At 52.0% G+C, this 19,963-nt stretch overlaps 1 protein-coding gene across 3 annotated transcripts; it reads left to right on the plus strand.

Moving 5' to 3' along the window:
• The first annotated feature begins 3,402 nt into the window (after positions 1 to 3,402).
• FOXRED2 (FAD dependent oxidoreductase domain containing 2) lies at positions 3,403 to 18,911 on the plus strand. Of its 3 annotated transcripts, none has more exons than XM_033866136.2 (9): positions 3,403 to 3,499; positions 4,126 to 4,674; positions 6,371 to 6,622; positions 6,756 to 7,019; positions 7,378 to 7,544; positions 10,303 to 10,468; positions 12,167 to 12,408; positions 13,607 to 13,777; positions 16,609 to 18,911. In XM_033866136.2, exons 2-9 carry the CDS (start codon positions 4,127 to 4,129, stop codon positions 16,860 to 16,862), a joined length of 2,064 nt encoding a protein of 687 aa, XP_033722027.1. In that variant the 5' UTR covers positions 3,403 to 3,499; position 4,126; the 3' UTR covers positions 16,863 to 18,911. The 3 variants fall into 3 exon arrangements, with proteins under 3 accessions (XP_033722027.1, XP_073644315.1, XP_033722028.1); XM_033866137.2 differs by lacking the exon at positions 3,403 to 3,499 and adding an exon at positions 3,619 to 3,639; XM_073788214.1 differs by lacking the exons at positions 3,403 to 3,499; positions 12,167 to 12,408 and having other exon boundaries at positions 3,535 to 4,674; positions 16,609 to 16,829.
• The last annotated feature ends 1,052 nt before the right edge of the window (positions 18,912 to 19,963 follow it).

Genomic DNA, 19,963 nt, shown 5'->3' on the forward strand with positions numbered 1-19,963 from the left:
CCTGAATTTTTTTGTTCTTGAAACCCCTTGAAATTATCCTTTCCTGGGGAGTGTTGTCCATTGTGAGGTCCCCGTAGGAAGTCCATTTCCACAAGCACGAGTGTCTGCTGGCTGCGTGCCAGGCCCAGCTGCTGCCTTCAGAGAGACACATCACTGGTGAAACATGAAGCAGGGCAGCCTTTGAAGGTTGAGGTGGGATGGCTGCAGGTGCGGGAGGCTGTGGCGATCGTAACGGTTCGTAAATTGTTTTCAAGCTTGCCTTGGGCTGGTGACGGGATCTCAAGCTGGCACCCTCAAAGAACTGTGTCATGAACAAATCAGAGCAGAGCTACAGATGTTTAGTACTTGTAAACTTTTTATAAGCAGACAGTGTTCTGTCCGATGTACAGAACACTATGAAGTAATATACCGTGCCACATGTTATACTGCATGTTCTATAAATATCTCCTCAGACCCTGACACAGAACTGTAATGCTGGTGGAAGTCATACCATTATACAGATGAGAAAGAGAAAACTGGCTCAGCTTTTGGGTAACAGTCCTAAAGTTAACAATTTCAATCAAAATAATTGAGTCTCAGAAAGCAAGCAAAACCTTGCTGGACTGTGTTATCGAGTTACTAGGAAAATAGAGCATAAGATGTGCTTCTTGGGGACCTTTCATTGTAGGTGGAGCGTTACAAAATTCACTTTAGAGTAGTGTGACAAGTGTCATGGGGTTTCAAGTTCGGGCTGGTACTCCCCGAGCTGCCTCCTGCAGACCCATGATGCAACCCAGCAGGATTGGCTGGAGCAAGTGGGCAGGTGGAAGTTAATTTCAGTCTCATTCTCTCAAAACATCTTATATCAGCCTCCACATGCCTCATGTCTTTCATCTATCCCCTACTTCCATCTGGTCTTACTTGGGGCCACCAAGTTGACTGCTGTAAATAGTCCTGACTCTAAACTTTCAATCGCATCCTGTGGCCTACAATCCAGGCTCAGCCTAGTCTGAAGGCCCTGCCGTATTTTATCAGTCCTAATTTCCCAATACAAAATACAACCAGCAGCTGTTTTAAGTACTTAATTAATTGCCCACACCCATTCTCATAATCTGCACCACTATTAAGTAGACCTCCCTAACTTTCATTTTTGGTCTGTCTGGTTTCAGTGTTTATTCAACAGATTATTAAGGGCCTCCTGTATGTCAGATGCTGATGGAAGCTGTGAGGTCACTATAGTGAATAAGATCATTTCTGCTCTAATGGAGCTTTTCTCTGATGCTGATATAGGCTAGGAAAAAAATAGATAAATGGCATTCCTTAGGGGGTACTTAGGTCTGAGAGCTCAAGGAAGACTTTTCTAGAGAAGTCCCAGTGATGACTTTGAATGAGAAGAAGCTCCAGCCATGCAAAGCTGGAAGATCACAGGGTTTTTCCACACTAGGCACGGCCGCCTTCCCACCAGAACCCTCAGCCCCATCTCACAGGACTACTTTAACACCCGCTTGAGGTTTCCTGTACTTGCGCTGTGTTCTACCCACGTAAATCTCATGCAGGATCCACATCCCACCTCTGGAAAGCCAGCCCTGGTCATGCAGTTCACTTGAATGGCAGTTCAGGGTCATCCTGTCATCCTCCATGTTGCCTCCACTTTGGCCACCGTTGCTGGGCATGGGCAGTGGATTTGTGTTTCAGTGTCTTTACACTGAACTGTCGTAGGCCACTTTGTTTACATTACCGATGATGAAATAAAAATTCACATTTTAAGGCAAGACAAGAAAAATTTCAACATAAAACCTTTTCTCTGTCTTTCAACCTCCTGCTCCCCTCTAGTGTGATTGTGCACCCACATTATGCATTGACCACATCTCCCCTACGGCAGAAATGCCTGCTCAACCGTAAGATCAAGTTTTCTTCTGGTGCCAGCAACTCCTTGGAAGAAAACATTCATTTCTCAATCCTGTAAGGGGTCACAGTGACCCTCCACTCGCCCTGTGCTCGCAGACATCTTTGGTGAACTTTATGTACAATGCCAATATGCTGTTTCCCTTAAAGGCAGTGATGGGGGCAGAACAGACTGGTCAGGTGACCTGGGGAGATAACTGCCTGCACCTGATGAAAGTTCTTAGCTTAAATACTTACTTATGACCGTGTTCATGTTGCTAGCTATATTACACATATTCTGCCTGTTTTGTAAGAGTATTGTTTCTTGCACTACCAAATGTGTGACAGAGCCTCCAATAAAAATAATGATGACTAGGCGACTTGAAACAATTACAAACGTACAATTCTATAAGATCAATGATTGTAATAGTCTAACTCTAGATATGGGAAGAAACAACAGGCGGGAACCATTTCCTGAACCATAACAGACTAGTAAGACAGGTGGTCCGGAGGCTTTTGGCTACTGTTAACAGGGCCTGGTCCACAGCAGCACATGGAGTGCCCTATCAGTAAATTGTGCCTGGCCTGGGAATGAGCATTCCTAGCACCAGGTGACAAATCAGTCACAGAATGCCTCCCAAACCTTGGTCGAAATTAAGACTGAAAGGGAAGCAATTGTCAAATAAAGAATGTAACCTACCGCCCAGTCCTACAAGAATCAAGTCATTAGCCACTGCAGTTGCTGACCTACAATATACCCTGAAGGAACTGAGGATGAGGAGGTGCTTTTTGCTCTAAAAGTGGCAGAACCAGCCTTCAGACGTATTTTCAAGAGAAAGTCTTCTGAACCCAGTTTCTTGCGTTTTCCCATACTTAGAGAAGAACTAAAACCATTAACTAAGCTGTTAATTCCTTCTACCAAGATGTGTGCTTGACTGCACATCCCCTTCATCAAAATCACAGCTATGCTGGCCTCCCCTACCGCTTCGTTACAGTCCTCGAGCTTTCTGGAAGAGCTCATAATTTGGAGTATAATGGGGGGTTTTAATGTCACACTCCACTTCTTAAGCGTGACCTTAAGCAAATCACCCCTAAATTCCATTTGGCCAGTCAGCTATTTACATTATATTGGAAACAATCCCTGGCCTTCCTCTTCTGGTGGAAGGTCCAGTCAGTCCTGTTTCTTAGTAAACAACAGACTGAATTTGTAGCGAACACACCAGTTAATTTGTTTTTCCGTCCTGGCTTCATCAACCTGGTTTCCGGTCCCAGAGTACTGAGTACCCAACTAGTCTTTGGCTACAGTAATGGAGTGGAACAGCTGCGATTATCTCCAAAAGTCGTCTGCTCCCGTGCCTCCCTTACACGTGGAAAGACACAGCTTTAAAGAGCCCCAAGCCACTTGCCAGATTTGATCTTCAGTCGGGCCACCACGCGCCGGCACGCGCCGGCCGGCGGAGCAGCACGTGCGCGGCTCTCGCGAGCGACCCGGAGCCCAGAACCCGACAGCCCAGCCCCTCATGACGCGCGCCGCCACGTGACCCCGCCCCCTGCCATGGGCGGGGCCGCCGCGGTGGCGCGGGCAGGCCGAGCGCGGGCTGACTTGGCTGCGGGCTGTCTACGGAGCGGCTGGGAGGTTCGAGCTCTGTGCGGGGGGGGTGGACTGGCGGGCCGGGGAGGCGGGAGCTGCGGGCGTGGGCACCAAGCACGCGTGGGGAGCGGCTCCCGTATTCAGCGCGCCCGAAGGAGGGCGGCCTCGCGCTGCTCCGCGGGCAGGTGTGCTGGGGCTTCCCTGTCACGTGGCCGAAGAGACCCGGGTGTGGGACTGGGGCCTGCAGACCACACCTCCTTCAGGCTGGAGGCCGGGGCGCGGGGGCGTGGCCAAAAAGACGTGACCCGCGAGGGTCTGGCCTTGGAAGGCCCTAGGGGGGTGTTGGGCATCCCTGGAATTAGGGGAAAGTGGAGAAAACACCCAGCCTCTTATTACCATGGCAATAAGGAGTCTGGCGCCCTTGGGAACTAAGGTCCTGAGGGAGATGGAGGGGCTCGGGACTCCTAGGAGGAGCCCAGATCCGAGCTTGAAACGATGGAGTCGGGGCAAATGAGTTCAGAGGTCCTTGGGTTCTGGTCCTGGCTGCACCCCTAGTCGCAGTGAGCGCTCCGGCAAGCCCCTGCCTTTCTGGGCCCCCAGTTCCTGGCTCACCTCCGCGGGCGTCAAGGGGCCTTCGTGGTCCGAGGCCTCACCTCTCTGGTCTGCCGTAGGATGGGTCTCTCCGCCGCGGCCCTGCTGTGGGGCCTCCCAGGGCTTCTCCTGACCATCGCCCTGCACCCGGCTCTCTCCCCGTGCCCCGCCCAGGCCTCCGTGCCCGCGCACCGGGACTACTGTGTCCTGGGTGCCGGGCCCGCGGGGCTGCAGATGGCCTACTTCCTGCAGCGGGCCGGCAGGGACTACGCCGTGTTCGAACGCGCCCCGAGACCGGGCAGCTTCTTCACGCGCTACCCGCGGCACCGCAAGCTCATCAGCATCAACAAGCGGTACACAGGCAAGGCCAACGCCGAGTTCAACCTCCGCCATGACTGGAACTCTCTGCTCAGCCACGACCCCCGGCTGCTCTTCAGACACTACTCCAACGCCTACTTCCCCGATGCCGGCGACATGGTGCGCTACCTGGGCGACTTCGCAGACCGGCTGGGGCTTCACGTGCTGTACAACACAACCATTGCCCACGTCACTCTGAACAAGGACCAACGGGCCTGGAATGGCCATTACTTCATCCTGACCGACCAGAAGGGCCAGGCATACCAGTGTAGGTAAGGAACCGGGCTCCAGGGCTCACCTGCTGAAGCCAGTGCCTTCCCTGGAAGAAGGAAACCCCTTGGTTGGCCCGTAGATGTGGGAGAAAAGAGGCATTTCTGCCCATCCTTGCTCCCACTGAAATCCAGTGCTAAGAGGTTCAGTTCAGCCATCATTTCCCAAGTGTTTCCTAGAAATGTATGTACTCAAAGATACTTGAAAATTCTGACCATTTCTTTCCTCCAGGATTTTTCAGACTTCAGTATCTTCACATTCACTGAAGGACTCCAGCATTGGGTGTTGAGCATTGTCTGAGCTGATGCACCCACAAAACTCTTTTTGTAGAGCATCTCCTAGAACTTGTGTTCCCCAAAATACAGTCTGAGAAATACTGGCAAGTGTCCAGCAAGTGTTAGACAGGCTCAGTAGGATTTCTGAACTGAATGAGAGGGAGGGCCAATAGGCAGTGCTGCCAGGATTCAGTTTTAACTCGCTTTGACTTGGGAGAAAGCTCAGCACAGTCTAGAGAACCCAAATTCAGAGTTATATGATATACCGTGCTTGTCTAATCCTCACAAGGATCCTTTGAGGGAGGTTCACTGATGCCCATTTTACGGATGAAGAACTGAGGCTCAGAGAAGTTAAGTAACCGGTGCCGTGTCACACGGCTAATAAGGGGTGCAGCTGCCACTTGAGCTCACATCTTCCTGACTCCGAAGCCTGTGTTCTTAACGCTGTGCCCGACTGCCTCTCCGTTCCCGGCCGTCAGCCTAGCACCTGGCTCCAGGCAGGTGCTCGATCACGGTTCATTTTCTCATGCCTTTTCCCAGAGGCTCAGCCTTGCTCCTTGCTTGTTACAGCCCAAGGAGAGAAGGGTTGGGCCAATTTGGACCCTCGCATCTTAGGCAGCAGTGCTACAGTGTAGGGGATTCAGATGTGAGCAAATGGACAGGCCAAAAAGCAAGGGGCCACAGAGGCTGCCCAGGCCCCTTCTCCAGGCCACCCGGTCCTGTTTTCTAAACTACCTTGTGATCAAACCATCCCTCTGCAGGCCGGCAGGGTCCGGCTCCCAGCCTGTCCACCACGGGATTGTAATCCCCACCAGTGGAAAGAGCAGGACTCTGGAATTAGGCTGACCTGTGGTCAGATTCTGCCTCTGCCGTCTAAGGAGCTCTGGAGGTCGTGGGCCCACGTGGAGCCTGCATCTCCTCACCTGTAGAGCAGGCGGAATAACACCAATGCAGAGCTGCTTTGAGCAGTAAGATGAGGCAGAAAGCACTTAGTACAGGGCCTCGCACAGAATCACCACTCAGCAGATTCTGCATCTGCCACGCAAGTAAGAAAGGGGGAAGCAGATGTCTAGTTTCTTTTTCATGACTAGGGTGGTACTTGGTGAGGCTGCCATGTTCAAAACTAAGTGAATTAATCCATTTCTCATGGTGTCACCCTCTCCAAAGTCAGAAAGTAGAACTAATTCTCACGTTTGGTATAATCCCAGGAAGGTGTAAAGGAAACTGCACCCACTGGATCACTCAGTGAGAGGCCAGGGTAAGGTCTCAGATGCACTGAATAAATGAACAACCTGCTTTCTTTTAGGAGCCAGCAGTCTGGGTGAGGCGGGCGAGCCAGGCGGCAGGTGCAAAGAGGGATTTTTCACTTCGTGGTCTCATAGCTAAGAGGCTAAGCCATCCTCCCTCTGTCCCCCACCTGCAGCGTCCTTCTCGTGGCCACTGGCTTGTCAGTGCCCAACCAGGTGGACTTCCCTGGCTCCGAATACCTGGATGGCTATGAGTCCGTGTCCGTGGATCCCGAGGACTTCGTGGGTCAGAATGTGCTGATCCTGGGCCGGGGGAACTCGGCCTTTGAGACGGCGGAGAACATCTTGGGTGTCACCAACTTCATCCACATGCTGAGCCGCTCCCGGGTCCGGCTCTCCTGGGCCACCCACTACGTCGGCGACCTCAGGTATGCTGGGCAGGTACTGTGTGCGCTGTGCTGCCAGCCCCTGCCCCCCGCCCCACTAACCACCCTGGCCCCTGAGGCTTCCTTCCCCGGCACCGACTTCTTTCTCTCTCCTGACATTCCCCTTGGGCCCCAGGGCCATCAACAATGGCCTGCTGGACACCTACCAGCTGAAGTCCCTGGACGGGCTGCTCGAGTCTGACCTGACAGATTTGGCCATTGTGAAGGACCTCGAGGGCAAATTCCACGTCACCCTGAAGTTCCTCCTGGAGGAAGGCAACCGGAGTGCCGACGCCGTCCCCCTCCCCCAGGACGATAACGACAACTTCGCCTTGCGTGTGGGCTACGACCGGGTCATCCGCTGCCTGGGCTGGAACTTCGACTTCTCCATTTTCAGCAAGTGAGTCCGAACAGAGGGGAGGAGCTGGATCTCTCAGCAGAGCCCTCTGGTCAAGGCCCAGGTGGACAAGGAGACGCCAGAGGGCTTGAACAGATCCTCCTGTGCCATCAGGTCACACAGGGACCCAGAGCCCAGCCTCCAGTGCGGCTTGAATCCTGGCTCTGTCCCTGACCCACCACATCTTTAACGTGAACCTCAGCTACTCTGTCTGTTAAATGGACATCATCATACCTGCCTCCTAGGGTCACGGTGTGGTTTAAATTTGAGCAGGAATGTAAGCACTTAGCTCAGTGCCAAGCCTGTAAAAAGTGTTTCATACATAGCAGCGATTTTTATTCACAGCCCTTTCCATTCACAGGTCCCTCCGACTCTCTGCAGGGGGTGAGCTCAGCAAGAAGTACCCCCTGGTGAAAGCCAGCTATGAGTCCAAAGGGAGCCGGGGCCTCTTTGTCCTGGGGACTGCCAGCCACTCCGTGGATTACCGGAAATCTGCTGGGGGCTTCATCCATGGATTCCGATACACAGGTGAGCCCGGGAGAGAGGGCCGCTGTCCCCAGGGTCTGTAAAGAGACGCCTGATTCCCTTAAAGCAGCCTTAACAGCAGTTGATCGTCATAAATTCCCTGCGGGGCAGGCAGCAGTGGGTTTTCGTGGTCTGAGGACACATCTAGAGAAGTACCAGTTAAGGTGTAAAAGTAAGTACATCTGGGGGTGGCGTGTTACCCGCATCACCATGATTGGCAAGGACTGCTAACCTGGGGAAGCAGCTGCGTGGTCTCAGGGGTGCGGCTTCATAACCTCCCTAAGCCTCTGTTGGCCCTCCCAGATGTCAGAGTTGTAAATGAGGTGAATTCTTCACCCATAGAGCTGTTGTAAGGACTAAATAAGGTAATATCTGGAGACCGTGGAGCTGTGAAGTATTACGTACACATAGACTCTTTGGGTACCAACAAATTTCAATAAAAGTTGCAACTAGATTATATCAGCTCTTTTTCAAAACTCTCAGTACTAAGGGCACCAATTTTCTGCGCTCTGGGTAGCCCACTGGATGGGTGCTTTATTGCATGACGAGTGTTACATGGGCCAGTTAATTTGACCATAAAAACACCATAAGGGGGCTTCCCTGGTGGCACAGTGGTTGAGAGTCCGCCTGCCGATGCAGGGGACACGGGTTCGTGCCCCGGTCCGGGAAGATCCCACATGCCGCGGAGCGGCTGGGCCCGTGAGCCATGGCCGCTGAGCCTGCGCGTTCGGAGCCTGTGCTCCGCAACGGGAGAGGCCACAGCAGTGAGAGGCCCGCGTACCGCAAAAAAAAAAAAAAAAACCACTATAAGGATCCTTCATCCTGATGTTTCTATATTTAATGTGATGCCTCACTTGCCTTAATGCTACTGTTTGCCTTTCACTCTCCTTCCAGTTTGACAGGGAAATACAGTCATGCTTTGCTGTTGATTTCCGGGCGATATATTTTATACCATTTGCATGTTGTCAGGGAAAGAAACCGAGAATGTTAGCTGTCTGTTTACCAAAATATTTGCAAATGGAACACACACACGTACACAGAATGGGAAGAGTCTGTCTCTCTAGCTGTGTTCCCAGCAAGAAACCCTCCTCACGTTCCCGTGCATGTCACCCTTCCTGCACCTGCTGTCCTGACAGGTACTGCCCCATCCCTCTTGCTTCCCTCTGTCCTCTCATCTTTCCCCAGCTCACATTCTTAATTCTCCCAACAGCCCCATAAGAGACATCTTGTTGTTTCAACTCCATTTTTCGTAGAAGGAAACTGGGGCACAGAGAAGTTAAGTCACTTACCCAAAGTCACCCAGCCAGTGGATGGCAGAGGTGGCATTTGAATCCACACCTGTCTGACTTTGAGGCTCCCAGCTGACCACTAAGCTTCAGGCAAATGGGAAACAATCCTGGATGGACAGGCCACCAAGGGCTGTGATCACTCCTACTAGCTGGGGACCCCACTAGAGGGAGGGGCAGTGTAGCTGTACACAGTACATCCTGTGTAGACAAGACAAGTGGAAAACCGCAAGGCAGAGGAAAGCAAGATGAAAGATGGCAACCTCAGCAGGTAGGGCCTGCTGGGAACCCTGCCCCTCCCCCTCCTGTCTCTCTCCAGTCCATCCCAGCCTCACTTGCCTGACTTGGGACCTCTTGGTCTCTCCTGACTGGTCCTCCTGCCATTGGTCCCTCTGGCTTCCCATCCAGCCACTCCGGTACCTACCAGAACACTGTTCTTTAAACAGGAAAACCTCCAGGGGCTCCCCAGCCAGGTCCTCGGCATGGTACCCAGAGTTTCGTGCAGCCGGCACCAGCTCGCCTGCCCTCGCCTCCTTTACAGAATGTGCCAGTTTCTCGAGGTTTTATGTCTTTGCACCGATGCTTCTTTTGTCAGGCCCCCTTCCCACCCTTCCCGAGCTGTGTAATTCCTCATCCTTTCACAAAACGCAGCATAACCTTGTTTCCTCCAGAGAACCAGATGTCTGTCTGTCTGTCTCATGAGGCTGAACATCTCTTCCTGTGACGGTTGGTCGACCCAGCCTCCCATCGCGTGAACTGTCTGTGTCCTCGCTGGTACTGGATTTGAGTGTTGTGTTGGTTCATTTCGAGGAGCAGGCACCTGCGTGTGGTGCCCCAGTGCCACCGCTGTGTAAGGGCAGCCCCAGGTACACAGAAGATGTCCCCCTGTTGTTTGAGGTAGCTGTTGCTTTTCTATCCTTCCAGAAATATACAGAGCATCTCAAAGTAGAACTCGGTAACAGATGTGGGTTTCGGCTGTGAACAAGAGAGAGCAGTCAGAGGGTTTCCATTTGGGAGTCTCCCATAGACATGGGGACTGTGGGGTGGGGAGAGATTGCAGAGGAAGGCTCTGGGTCTGGTTTGGACGCGTCATATGTGAGGTGACAGTGGCAGGACTTCCATATGCAGATGGCCTAAAGCAGAAGTGGGCAGTCTCGGGCCTGGGGACCAAATCCAGCCGTGCCCGTTCATTTCGCGGTCCTCTATGACTGCTCTCCCACCAGAGGCAGAATTGAGTCAAGTGAGAGAGACCGTCTGGGCTGCAAAGCCAGAAACACTTCCCATGCAGCCCCTTTCAGAACACACGTGAGGACCCTGCTCTAAAGGCACCTTCTTGGAGCCCCGCAATACAAGCGTGTCCTGAGTGCAGAGCTGCTGGGGCTCTGCGTCCCTCCCCCCCCACCCCCGGCCCCGCCCCGGAGGTGAAAGATAACACCTTAAGGGCAGCGTGCCATTCCTCCCTCTGGCCATTTCAGTGCGTGCTGTCCACCGGCTGCTGGAGCAGCGTCATCACGGCGTCACCTGGCCCTCCACCAAGCACCCCATCACACAGCTGGCCAGTGCCATCATCCGGCGCGTCAACGAGGCTTCTGGGCTCTACCAGATGTTCAGCGTGCTGGCCGACGTGGTCCTGTTGGAGGAGTGAGTAGTCAGCCCTCGCCTTCCCACTGCCCCTCCCCCTCCCACGCCGTCGTGCTCTTCTCTGCCTGTTGCATGTGTGGAAGAGCCCAGTGGTTCTTTCCTGAGATGAAGATGGCTGGTGGGGTGGGCAGGGAGGCTGGGGATCAGTCTATTCTGGGGAAACCAGTGACATCAACACCACAAGCTCTGCTGACAGACAGACAAGACGAGTGTGACTGCAGCTTTGCCACTTTCCACCAGTGTGATCTGGGGCAAGTTACTTAGCCTCTCTGAGCCTTTCTCTCATCTGCAATATAGAGCTAATGATACCTACCTCGCAGGACTGTAGGAAGGAGTAAAGGTAACTGGTAGAAAAGCATCTGGTACCAAACAGATGAGCAGTGAACTGCAGTGATGACGGATCACCACCTGCGTGGATTTAAGAGCTCCTTGGGCCAGACCATGTCGGCTCCTTGTCAATCAAGTGATGAGCAGCAGATCACAGAGGACGCTCCCTGAGGAAGAAACCACGCAGAGCAGGGAAGGGAGAAGAGCTGGGGGCGGTGAGCAGTGGGGCTGGTTCTGAAAGGACACGGGGCAGGTGAGACGCCTCAGAGGGAACAGTCTGCTCCAAAGCCAGTGAGTGCAGCAGCGCATCGAGTTCAGGGACCTGCAGGAAACTCAGCGGTGCTCAGAGCAAAACCCCCATCACCCTTGACTCCTCTCTCTTTCATACCCATTCACAGCATCCGTAGGTCCCATCAGCTCTACCTTCAAACTGTGTCTAGAATCTGCCTCTCACTAGCCCCCCACTGCCACCTTGGTCTGGTCCGTGAGCATCTCTCACCTGTGCTAATACAGCAGCCTCTCACCTTTGACCTCATGGTCTGCTCTCAACATGGTGGCCGGAGTGATTGTTTTTTTTTTTTTTGGCTGCTGGTGCGTGCGGGCTTTTTCTAGTTGCGGCGAGTTGGGGCTACTCTTTGTTGCAGAGCACGGGCTCTCGGCTTGCAGGCTTCAGTACTTGCGGCACGCAGGCTCAGTAGTTGTGGCTCGTGGGCTCTAGAGCACAGGCTCGGTAGTTGTGGCTCATGGGCTTAGTTGCTCCGTGGCATGTGGGGTCTCCCTGGACCAGGGCTCGAACCCGTGTCCCCTGCATTGGCAGGCGGATTCTTAACCACTGCGCCACCAGGGAAGATCCAGAGTGATTCTTTTAAAACTTGAATCACTAGAATTCAGTTCTGTTCACTATCTTCCCAAGGCCTGCAGCTTCCCTTCCCAGCCCAGATGACACCCGACATTCCCATCGTGGCACACATGGTCCTCCTTGACCTGCCCCCGCCGACTTCCCCTCCCCTCCCCCTTGCTCCACTCCAGCCACACTAGCCTTCTTCCTGTCCCTTGAACATGCCAAGGTGTTCACTCATTCCTAGGGCTTCTCCATCACTGGTCTCTCAGCCTGGCTCACCCTCTCCCTAGATACCCACTCAGGTTACTCAGCGTCTTCTGTCTTCCTCCCCAGTGTAAGTCAGGGCTCCGCTGTAACAGTAATATTCAAGGGAGACGCGCAGGCCTGATCAGCGTCTGTGCGCTGTTTGACGGGCGCTTCTAGGCAGGGGAGGCACGCGCACGCACACACCACACGCACGCACGCCCACGTCTGGCACCTCTGCCGCAGCACTGAGGGTCTTACCCACGCCGTGTTGCCCCTGTCCCCAGGAATGCCACTGCTTTTGAGTACCTGGAGGAGTTCCCCATGCAGGCGCTGGCCCAGCTGGAGGCAATCACGGGAAGAAGGGCAAGGCACGGGCTCTTCGTCATCAATATGGAGTACGGCCGGAATTTCTCTGGGCCCGACAAGGACGTCTTCTTTTATGACCGCTCTGTGGGGCACACGGAAGACGCCTGGCTGTCTAACTTCCTCCATCCTGTCATCTACTACTATAGGCACCTCCCCACCGGTGAGCTGGGTCTCCGCTCTCCCCCGAGCGAGGGCACTCCTCGGACCCCAGCGCCATTAAGCTGTCACGCAGCACCCTCAGCTGACAGAAGGGGGGCCTCTAGGGGCTCTGCCTAGAGCCTAAATGGGGCAGATGGTCCAAGAACGATAAATGCTATTCCCAGATCCTGGCCCACACATCGACCTGGGTAGGCCACGTGTGGAGCGGCCTGATCACCTCCAGGCACCACGTCGTCAGAGGGACACTGTTGTTGCCGTCTCCAAAGGAGGCTGACCGTGGAGTGGGGAGCGGGGATCTGGGGACTGACTCTTAGAAGGAACAGGAAAGGGAAGGGGAACTGGTTAGCACAGGAGGGGAGTGGGAGAGCTGGGCAGTGTTCCCAGGGCTGTCCCTTCCTCGCTGTGGGACCTTGGACCATTACTTAACCCCGCGGAGCCTCCGCTTGCTCGGATGTGAAATGGGGGTGGCCATGGTACCCTCCTTGTAGGATGAGGGTTAATGAGATGATACAGCACAACGCCAGCATGGCGCCCAGCACGGAGTAGCTACCGAATGATGACCAACCTGGGGAACACGACTCCTGCTTCCAAACTTGAAGGGATGTCCCCTGGAAGAGGATGATCTAAAACTAGAGGTCGTTCCAAAGGGCGGAGGTAGCGTCAACAGGTGGAAATGACAGGAGCGCAGGTTGACGTTCACTCTAAAGGAGCAGCGCATGGTGAAGGCTGCCGGGGGGGGGGATGGGCCACCTCCCAGAGTCTCCCGATGCAGGGATGGCCGTGGCTTGGTGCCCTGTGGCAGGGACACACAGAAGGGCACCCACCAGGTAGGAAACTGGACTAGAGGGGCCCTAAGACCCCTTGGATGCAGGACGCCGAGTCTCCTCACAGAAAGGCCAGTTTCAAAGCAGCCACAATAGACCTCAGCTCACGTAAGTCTTAGAAGCAAACCAAGTTCAAGTGACTGGTCCTAGTTCTGCCCGCTGACAGTGCAGGGGATGAGTCTAGTCTAGTCCCTCTCCCTCACGCCCACCCTCCAGACATTTGGAAGGACAGCTGAACAGGCTGACCATGGCCCATGCAGAGGTGCCTCAGGAAGGCCGAGCGCGAGGGGCTGGGGGGCAGGCACCTGGGATGTGGCCCTGGGAATGGAAGCCCCGCGCTCGGCTCTGACATGGCGCCCTTTCTCCTCCCCACAGAGCAGGAGGTGAGGTTCCGCCCTGCAGGCTGGCCTCTGCCGCGGCCCACGGCCATCCACCACATCGTGGAAGATTTCCTGACGGACTGGACGGCCCCGGTGGGGCACATTCTGCCCCTGAGGCGCTTCCTGGAGAACTGCTTAGACACCGATCTCCGGAGCTTCTATGCAGGTAACTTAAGTTTCCCGAAGGACAAAGGGGCTGAGCTGGAGGGTGAAGAAGACCAGGTAGATCCGTGCCCTGTGGAACTTTAGGATGTGCGTCTAGAAACCCAGACCCAAGACTTCCATCTCCTACGACGGGAGAACTCGGTGTTCACAGAAACCCCCTCCCAGTACAGCACACCTGCAAATACTGAATAAAATGTCTTTTTTAAAAAACCGGCGGGAAAATAAGGGAACTCCCCAGAGGCTAAACACCAAGAAAAGCACAAACCCACCCCTGGATGAGAGATACCTGCTGGTTGTCAGTGGCCTAGAGCCCGGGTAACTGACCAGCACTTGGAGCTGGGAAGACGAGGCTGGAGCAGGGTAGGATGTCTGTACAGAGACCTTTAAATAGAGCTGGGATCTCAGTAGGTAAAGGAGAAGGCAGAAAGCACTCCCGAGAGAGAGAGAGAGAGGAGACACGCGCTTTTTGGCTCTGGGTAGAGTGGGGGGAAAATCTCCCCTGAGAATTTCCATCTACTAGGCCTCACTCGTGTGAGTTTGGGTCCAAAGTTCACACTATCGTTGTGGTGCAGAAATCACAGAAGTCAATGTGAGTCTTCTGTGAGGACACATACCTTAAAACTAGGCCTCAAAGAATTCCCCCAGATAAAGTTCCCAGGAACATGAACTCCCAAGCAGAAATCACTTCACACATAAGGATACAAACTACCATGAGGGAGTGTCAGCAGAAGCAACACACTGTAGGATGAAACCTACAAAGACTGTGGGAAATGGAATGGTCAGAGAGAGGATGTAAAGTATGTCCAAAATCTGTAAGTAAATAAAAGAGAGATTACTGAAAATAGAATGAAAGGGCAGGACTACCAGAATTGACTGGGCAGATTTGAGAAAGGTCCAATAGAACTTCTGGAAATGAAAATATAAATTTGTAATTGGAAACTCAGTGTCAGGGTTAGTAGCACATTAGACAGAGATGAAGGGAAAATTGGTGAACTGGATGGAAGATAGCTCTGACAGTCAGACCCAGAGAGGGACTTGGGGAGAGAGAAGTCTCACGATCCCCAGGAAGAACTGACCAAAACAAGCCAAGTTTTTGTCTTTTTTTTTTAACCCCCTGAATTACCAGGATACCCACTCCTTTTTTCTGTCCAGCAAACCTCTGTTGAACAGTGATTGTATTTCACACACTATTCATATCAAACCAGGTTAGAGACGGTCAGTCCTCGGCCTACGGGTCAGAGAGCAAGTGTCCTTCTTTCATCCCTCAGTCTACCTTGAAATAAAAATGTATATATTAAGGGGGATGGCTTAAAACAATACTTCAAGTTAATAGTCTAAATGCATGTAGATGCTCAAACAGGGGTAGTTCATAGAGCAGAGCTAAGCAGCTTTGAAGTACTAGCATTCTGCAGACATAAACTCTCACCATACACTTACACATGAAATTACCCACTATAGATCTGGAGACCTCAGCTGCAAAACCTCTGTCTGTTTCTCGAGGTTTCAGGAGTACACGGAGATGCCACTGCCTGTTAGGGAGTGTATTCCTACCCTGAGTTACGGCTCCTGCCGACCCATCGTCACAGGCCCTGCAGCCTCCTGGCTCCTACTCCCTAGATAGACTCAACAGTACAGGCCACTGAGTGTCACTGCCTTGAACTTGAAGGAATCCTCCCCACAAAGGGCCAGCTGGCAGAGGGTGGGCTTTCCCTCCACCCGGTTAGTGGATGTGCAGCCGCTAGTTCTGGACCCAGATCTGCTGGGCTTCTCCACCCCCGGCCCCTGCAGAAGGGGTGACGTATGTCATAGGAGGAGGTGCTTGCCGAAAGGCCACCTCACTGCCCCTCTCCATCCTCTCCCACGTCTGCTGCCGTCCCTGCTCAGAGAGGATGGTCATGGACCATTCTGGCAGGGACCCTCTGTACTACAAGTCAGAGGTAAGGTAGGAAATAGTTTTCCTGTAGCACCTCACAGCCTGATCACTCGTGTGAGCCTTACAGCGTCCTTTGGTAATGTGCCTATTCACTGAGGCGAGAGACTCAAGTTGGTTTTCTGACACTCACTCCATCTTCCCATCCTGTCTAAATCCCTTAGAAGATTGAGCCCACCTCTGTTTCATCCTTTCTATTCTTTAGGTCAAAGTTATATAAGTGCTTGGCTAAAAGGCTTTTTCACCCACTTCCGTTCCCATTCCCCAGAAGGAATGACTTCTAGCTCTTCTGGTTGTCTCTTAATATTTCTAAATAACACGTATCCACAGCTCTTTCTTCATTGATCAGATTTGACCTACACACAAACTTTCTGCTGTGGCGCAGACGAGGGTCTAGCAGTTTTATCTTTACGTCCCCCATAGTGCTTAGAATCGTGCTTTACAAACAGTATCTGCAGCTCAGACATTGTTGAGGGGATAAATCTTTGCAGGGAACTCTGAGCTCAAAATGGAACTGACCACCAACTTCCCAGCCCCCCGGGGTGGCTCCTGGAAGAGAAGGCTGAGGGGCTGCTCCTGGGTGACCGAGCTCCCACCCTGCTAGCGCCACGCACAGCAGCATGCGGGCCTCCCACCTCTGGGAGCTGAGCCGTCTCTTTGGTTTGCTTTCCTTTCCTTTGGAGCCTTGTTTTTCCAAAATGTTGAGGCAGCCTCCCAGTCTTGGAACCTCAGGGAGGGATGAGATCCACGGCTACCCAGGTCAGACGTGAGATACCCAGAAAAGTCAGCTCCCAGGCTCAGGGGATGGAGGGAACCGGGTGAGGCCCCTGGGGCACTGGCACCCCCTCCCCTTGCACCTCTCCCCACACCTCTCAGCCCGGTCTCCTCTTGCTTTTGTGCAGAGTCCTGTTTCCTATTCGCCCTAACACGCCAGAAGCTGCCACCCTTTTGCCAGCAGGGGTACCTGAGAACACAGGGGCTCGTGGGAACTGAGAGCCTCCACCAGCACGGCGTGGAGAGCGGGCTCCTGTGGGACTATGCCACTGTGGGCCGGGGGGTCAGCGGCCAGCAACCTGGCGACCACGGGCCAGGACAGCACCCTCTGGCTCCAGGGCCTCCGGTCTCGCCCTTCGACAGCAACAAAGAGGAGCTCTGATGGCCAGGCTTCTCCCGCCCAGGCCCACAGTCGGCCCTGCCCTTTCCTCACGGTTCAGTGCTCCCACCGACGTGATTGCCAGAGACACCTCAGATCATCGCAGTGACCACACCAAAGCCACACGGAGGGCACGGAAGGGCTGAAGGGCGGCCACTCGGTGGTCTCCCCTCCTGTTCGGTTCAGAGGTGCCTGGGAAGTGGGGACCAGAGAAAGCATCTTCTGCCAGATGGAAGGGAGCTGCCTTTCACACCAGACTTGTCTGCAAATGAGCTGTCACGGAGCACCAGGCTGGCCTCACTTCTGTCCCCATCAAGTGCCCAGTGGTTCCTTTTCCTTCCAGTTGTCGACTTAAAAAATATTCACAACCTAAAAGTTGAGAGTTATGTTTTATTCAGCGGGAATTCTTAAGACTTCAAACCCAGGAGGCAGCATCTCAAATAACCCTGAAAGAACTGCTCCGACGAGGTGAGCGGGGAGCCAGGTTATCCAGAAGTTTTGCAACCAAGGGCAGGTGGTCTGAACATCAAAAGATTATTGTTAATTAAAGAAAACCAGATATCCCAAGTTTAGGAACTTAGTGCCTTTCTGTGTATGGGAAGATGCAAGAGTCTGGGCTCACTGAAATCTTTCCTTTGCTATGCACCTCAGCTGTCTGGGGCCAATATCCTATGTTTTCACATCCTGAGTTTCCTCAGGGCTCACCGTGGGGAGTGGCTGCAGTCTGATGGCTGCTCAAAGGCAGGTATTCTTTCCTTCCTGAGCTCCCTCAGGGCTCACCAGCTCACATCAGTGGTGGCTGCCATCACTGATGAGTGTGGCATCCTTTGTTTACTGATGTAGCGGGAAATACTGCATTTCTCAGATCCTCCTCTTGGTTGGAAATTTGACCAATATTTGGGAGACATTTCATGACCAAATTTTGTCCCACGGCACTGGGAGGCGCATCCCAGATCGGGTGAACATTTTTGTTGATGTGTCACTCCAGGTGCTAGTTTCCAGATTAGGCCCTGTTGATAACTAAATTCTCTGGATCGTCTGTCTTACTAGTCTACTATGATCCAGGAAATGTTTTTCCTTTTTGCTCCTTCCCGTACCTAGAATCACACTGTTACAGTTATTCTGTAAGAGTCATAAATGTGATCTGTTTCCTCAAGATGTTTAGCCATCATCAATTTTGTTGGAGGCCTGGTTACGCACTGGGTACTGTAAGAGACGACAGTCTTATAAAATAGACAGGATATAAGTAATGCAGCTAGTAATATTGACAAAGTCTTAGTGCAGCAGGGAGACACGAAGTACAAACAATTTGGAAACAAAGAACAAATTAAAACAATTATTAGTATAACTAGTTGTAATCCAGTTGCAATAAACCATCAAGTCCACAGGAGGGCCAGCTGGAGAGGCCAAATTTTGGCAGGAACAGGTAGAGAGAAAAAGATAAATGTTTCATCTTTGTTTACAAAGGTATACCTTATCAACTTGTTGTACATCATAGCATAAGAGAAAAGGTTGTTTTTTGAAAAACAAAGATTAAAGCTAGTATATTTCCCAAAGTCATAAAGTTATAAATCATATTCATCAGTTCCTTCAGTCCCATGTAATTGATTCCTGTTGATCTGGATGAAGTAATCAGGTTTTGAGTTTTGTCATTTGTTACAGAGTTCAGTGGTATTATCTAAAGGCAATCAGAAACTTATATTTGGGGACTTCCCTCCCTGGTGGCACAGTGGTTAAGAATATGCCTGCCAATGCCGGGGACATGGGTTCGAACCCTGGTCCAGGAAGGTCCCACATGCTGCAGAGCAGCTAAGCCCATGCACCACAACTACTGAGCCTGTGCTCTAGAGCCCGCGAGCCACAACTACTGAGCCTACGTGCCACCAACTACTGAAGCCTGTGCACCTAGAGCCCATGCTCTGCAACAAGAGAAGCCACTGCAATGAGAAGCCTGCGCACCGCAACGAAGAGTAGCCCCTGCTCGCCATAACTAGAGAAACCCACGTGCAGCAACGAAGACCCAATGCAGCCAAAAATAAATTAATTTTTAAAAAAAAGAAACTTGTATTTGTTTTTTATGAGTCTTCTTAAAAATCTTCATTTTGTAAAAGCATCAGGACAAAACTTAAAATAGCATGGTTAAAGATCTGAGTACAATGCAATGGGCAGGAAACTTGGACATTTCTGTGACATAACATTTTAGGATAATAACTAGAATTACGACTGATAACATTATATCAGGGCATATCAGATGTTAGGGATTCCATATAAATTTTGGAATATCTATATTAATGACATTTATCCATACACTGTAAGCTAAGGTTCATCTCCAATCACTTGACAATGTCTCTGAAGTAATTAAACATACCTGATAAACTTAATTAGTTTAACATTCATCTCTGAGATGTCTCAGGATGTTCCTTCAAAGCATCCCAGAGTCAGCTGCAGGCTAAAAGAGCTTTGGTTGGATTTTAATATTGGGGAAGTTTGTTAAAAATATCAAAACTGTTTTAAAACACAACAGGATCACAGGTCACTGTGAATCAGTACTTACTCATTTAACCAAAGTCACAAAAAGATTAAAAAATACAGATCACTTAAGCCAGGTAGCCAGTTGTCTAGGTTTATCCAACTAGGTTTTAACCTTTGATGTGGTATTAACACATAAACCAAAGCAGTTGTCACCGTTAACAATTTTAGTGTTTTTCTAGGTATGAGAAGATGCAAGAATTTGGGCTCATGAAAATTTTTCTGAAAATATCTATCTGAAGGCCCGCTCTGCCAGTTTTTCCCAGAGCACAGAGGGCCTCATTCCTGATCTCCACCCTGAACTGCTTTCAGGGGGTGTTGAAGGTCACCAGCTGCAGTGGCCATGATTTAATCTTTGTAGAGGTAGGTGGCAAGTGCTAGTTTCTAGTCAGCAGGGCCCCTTCATGGTAATAAATTTGACCATGGTTTTGGGGCAGCATTTCATGACCATTTCATCCCACGGTGCTAGGAATGCTCATTCCCAGGTCTGGCAAAGATTTTTCTGATAGGCCACTCGATGTGCTATCACGGGACTAGGCCTTTACTAGCATCCCAAAGTCTCTGGACCACCTGTC

This window comes from Tursiops truncatus, chromosome 11 (assembly GCF_011762595.2).
Source record: "Tursiops truncatus isolate mTurTru1 chromosome 11, mTurTru1.mat.Y, whole genome shotgun sequence".
NCBI classification, from domain to species: domain Eukaryota; kingdom Metazoa; phylum Chordata; class Mammalia; order Artiodactyla; family Delphinidae; genus Tursiops; species Tursiops truncatus.

What these genes read in the sequence shown, in the direction of transcription:
- FOXRED2 (XM_033866136.2), top strand. Translation starts at nt 4,127, where the DNA reads ATGGGTCTCTCCGCCGCGGCCCTGCTGTGGGGCCTCCCAGGGCTTCTC. An exon ending in GGCCAGGCATACCAGTGTAG is followed by an intron (nt 4,675 to 6,370) that starts GTAAGGAACCGG and finishes CCCCACCTGCAG; the next exon opens with CGTCCTTCTCGTGGCCACTG. An exon ending in CCATGGATTCCGATACACAG is followed by an intron (nt 7,545 to 10,302) that starts GTGAGCCCGGGA and finishes TGGCCATTTCAG; the next exon opens with TGCGTGCTGTCCACCGGCTG.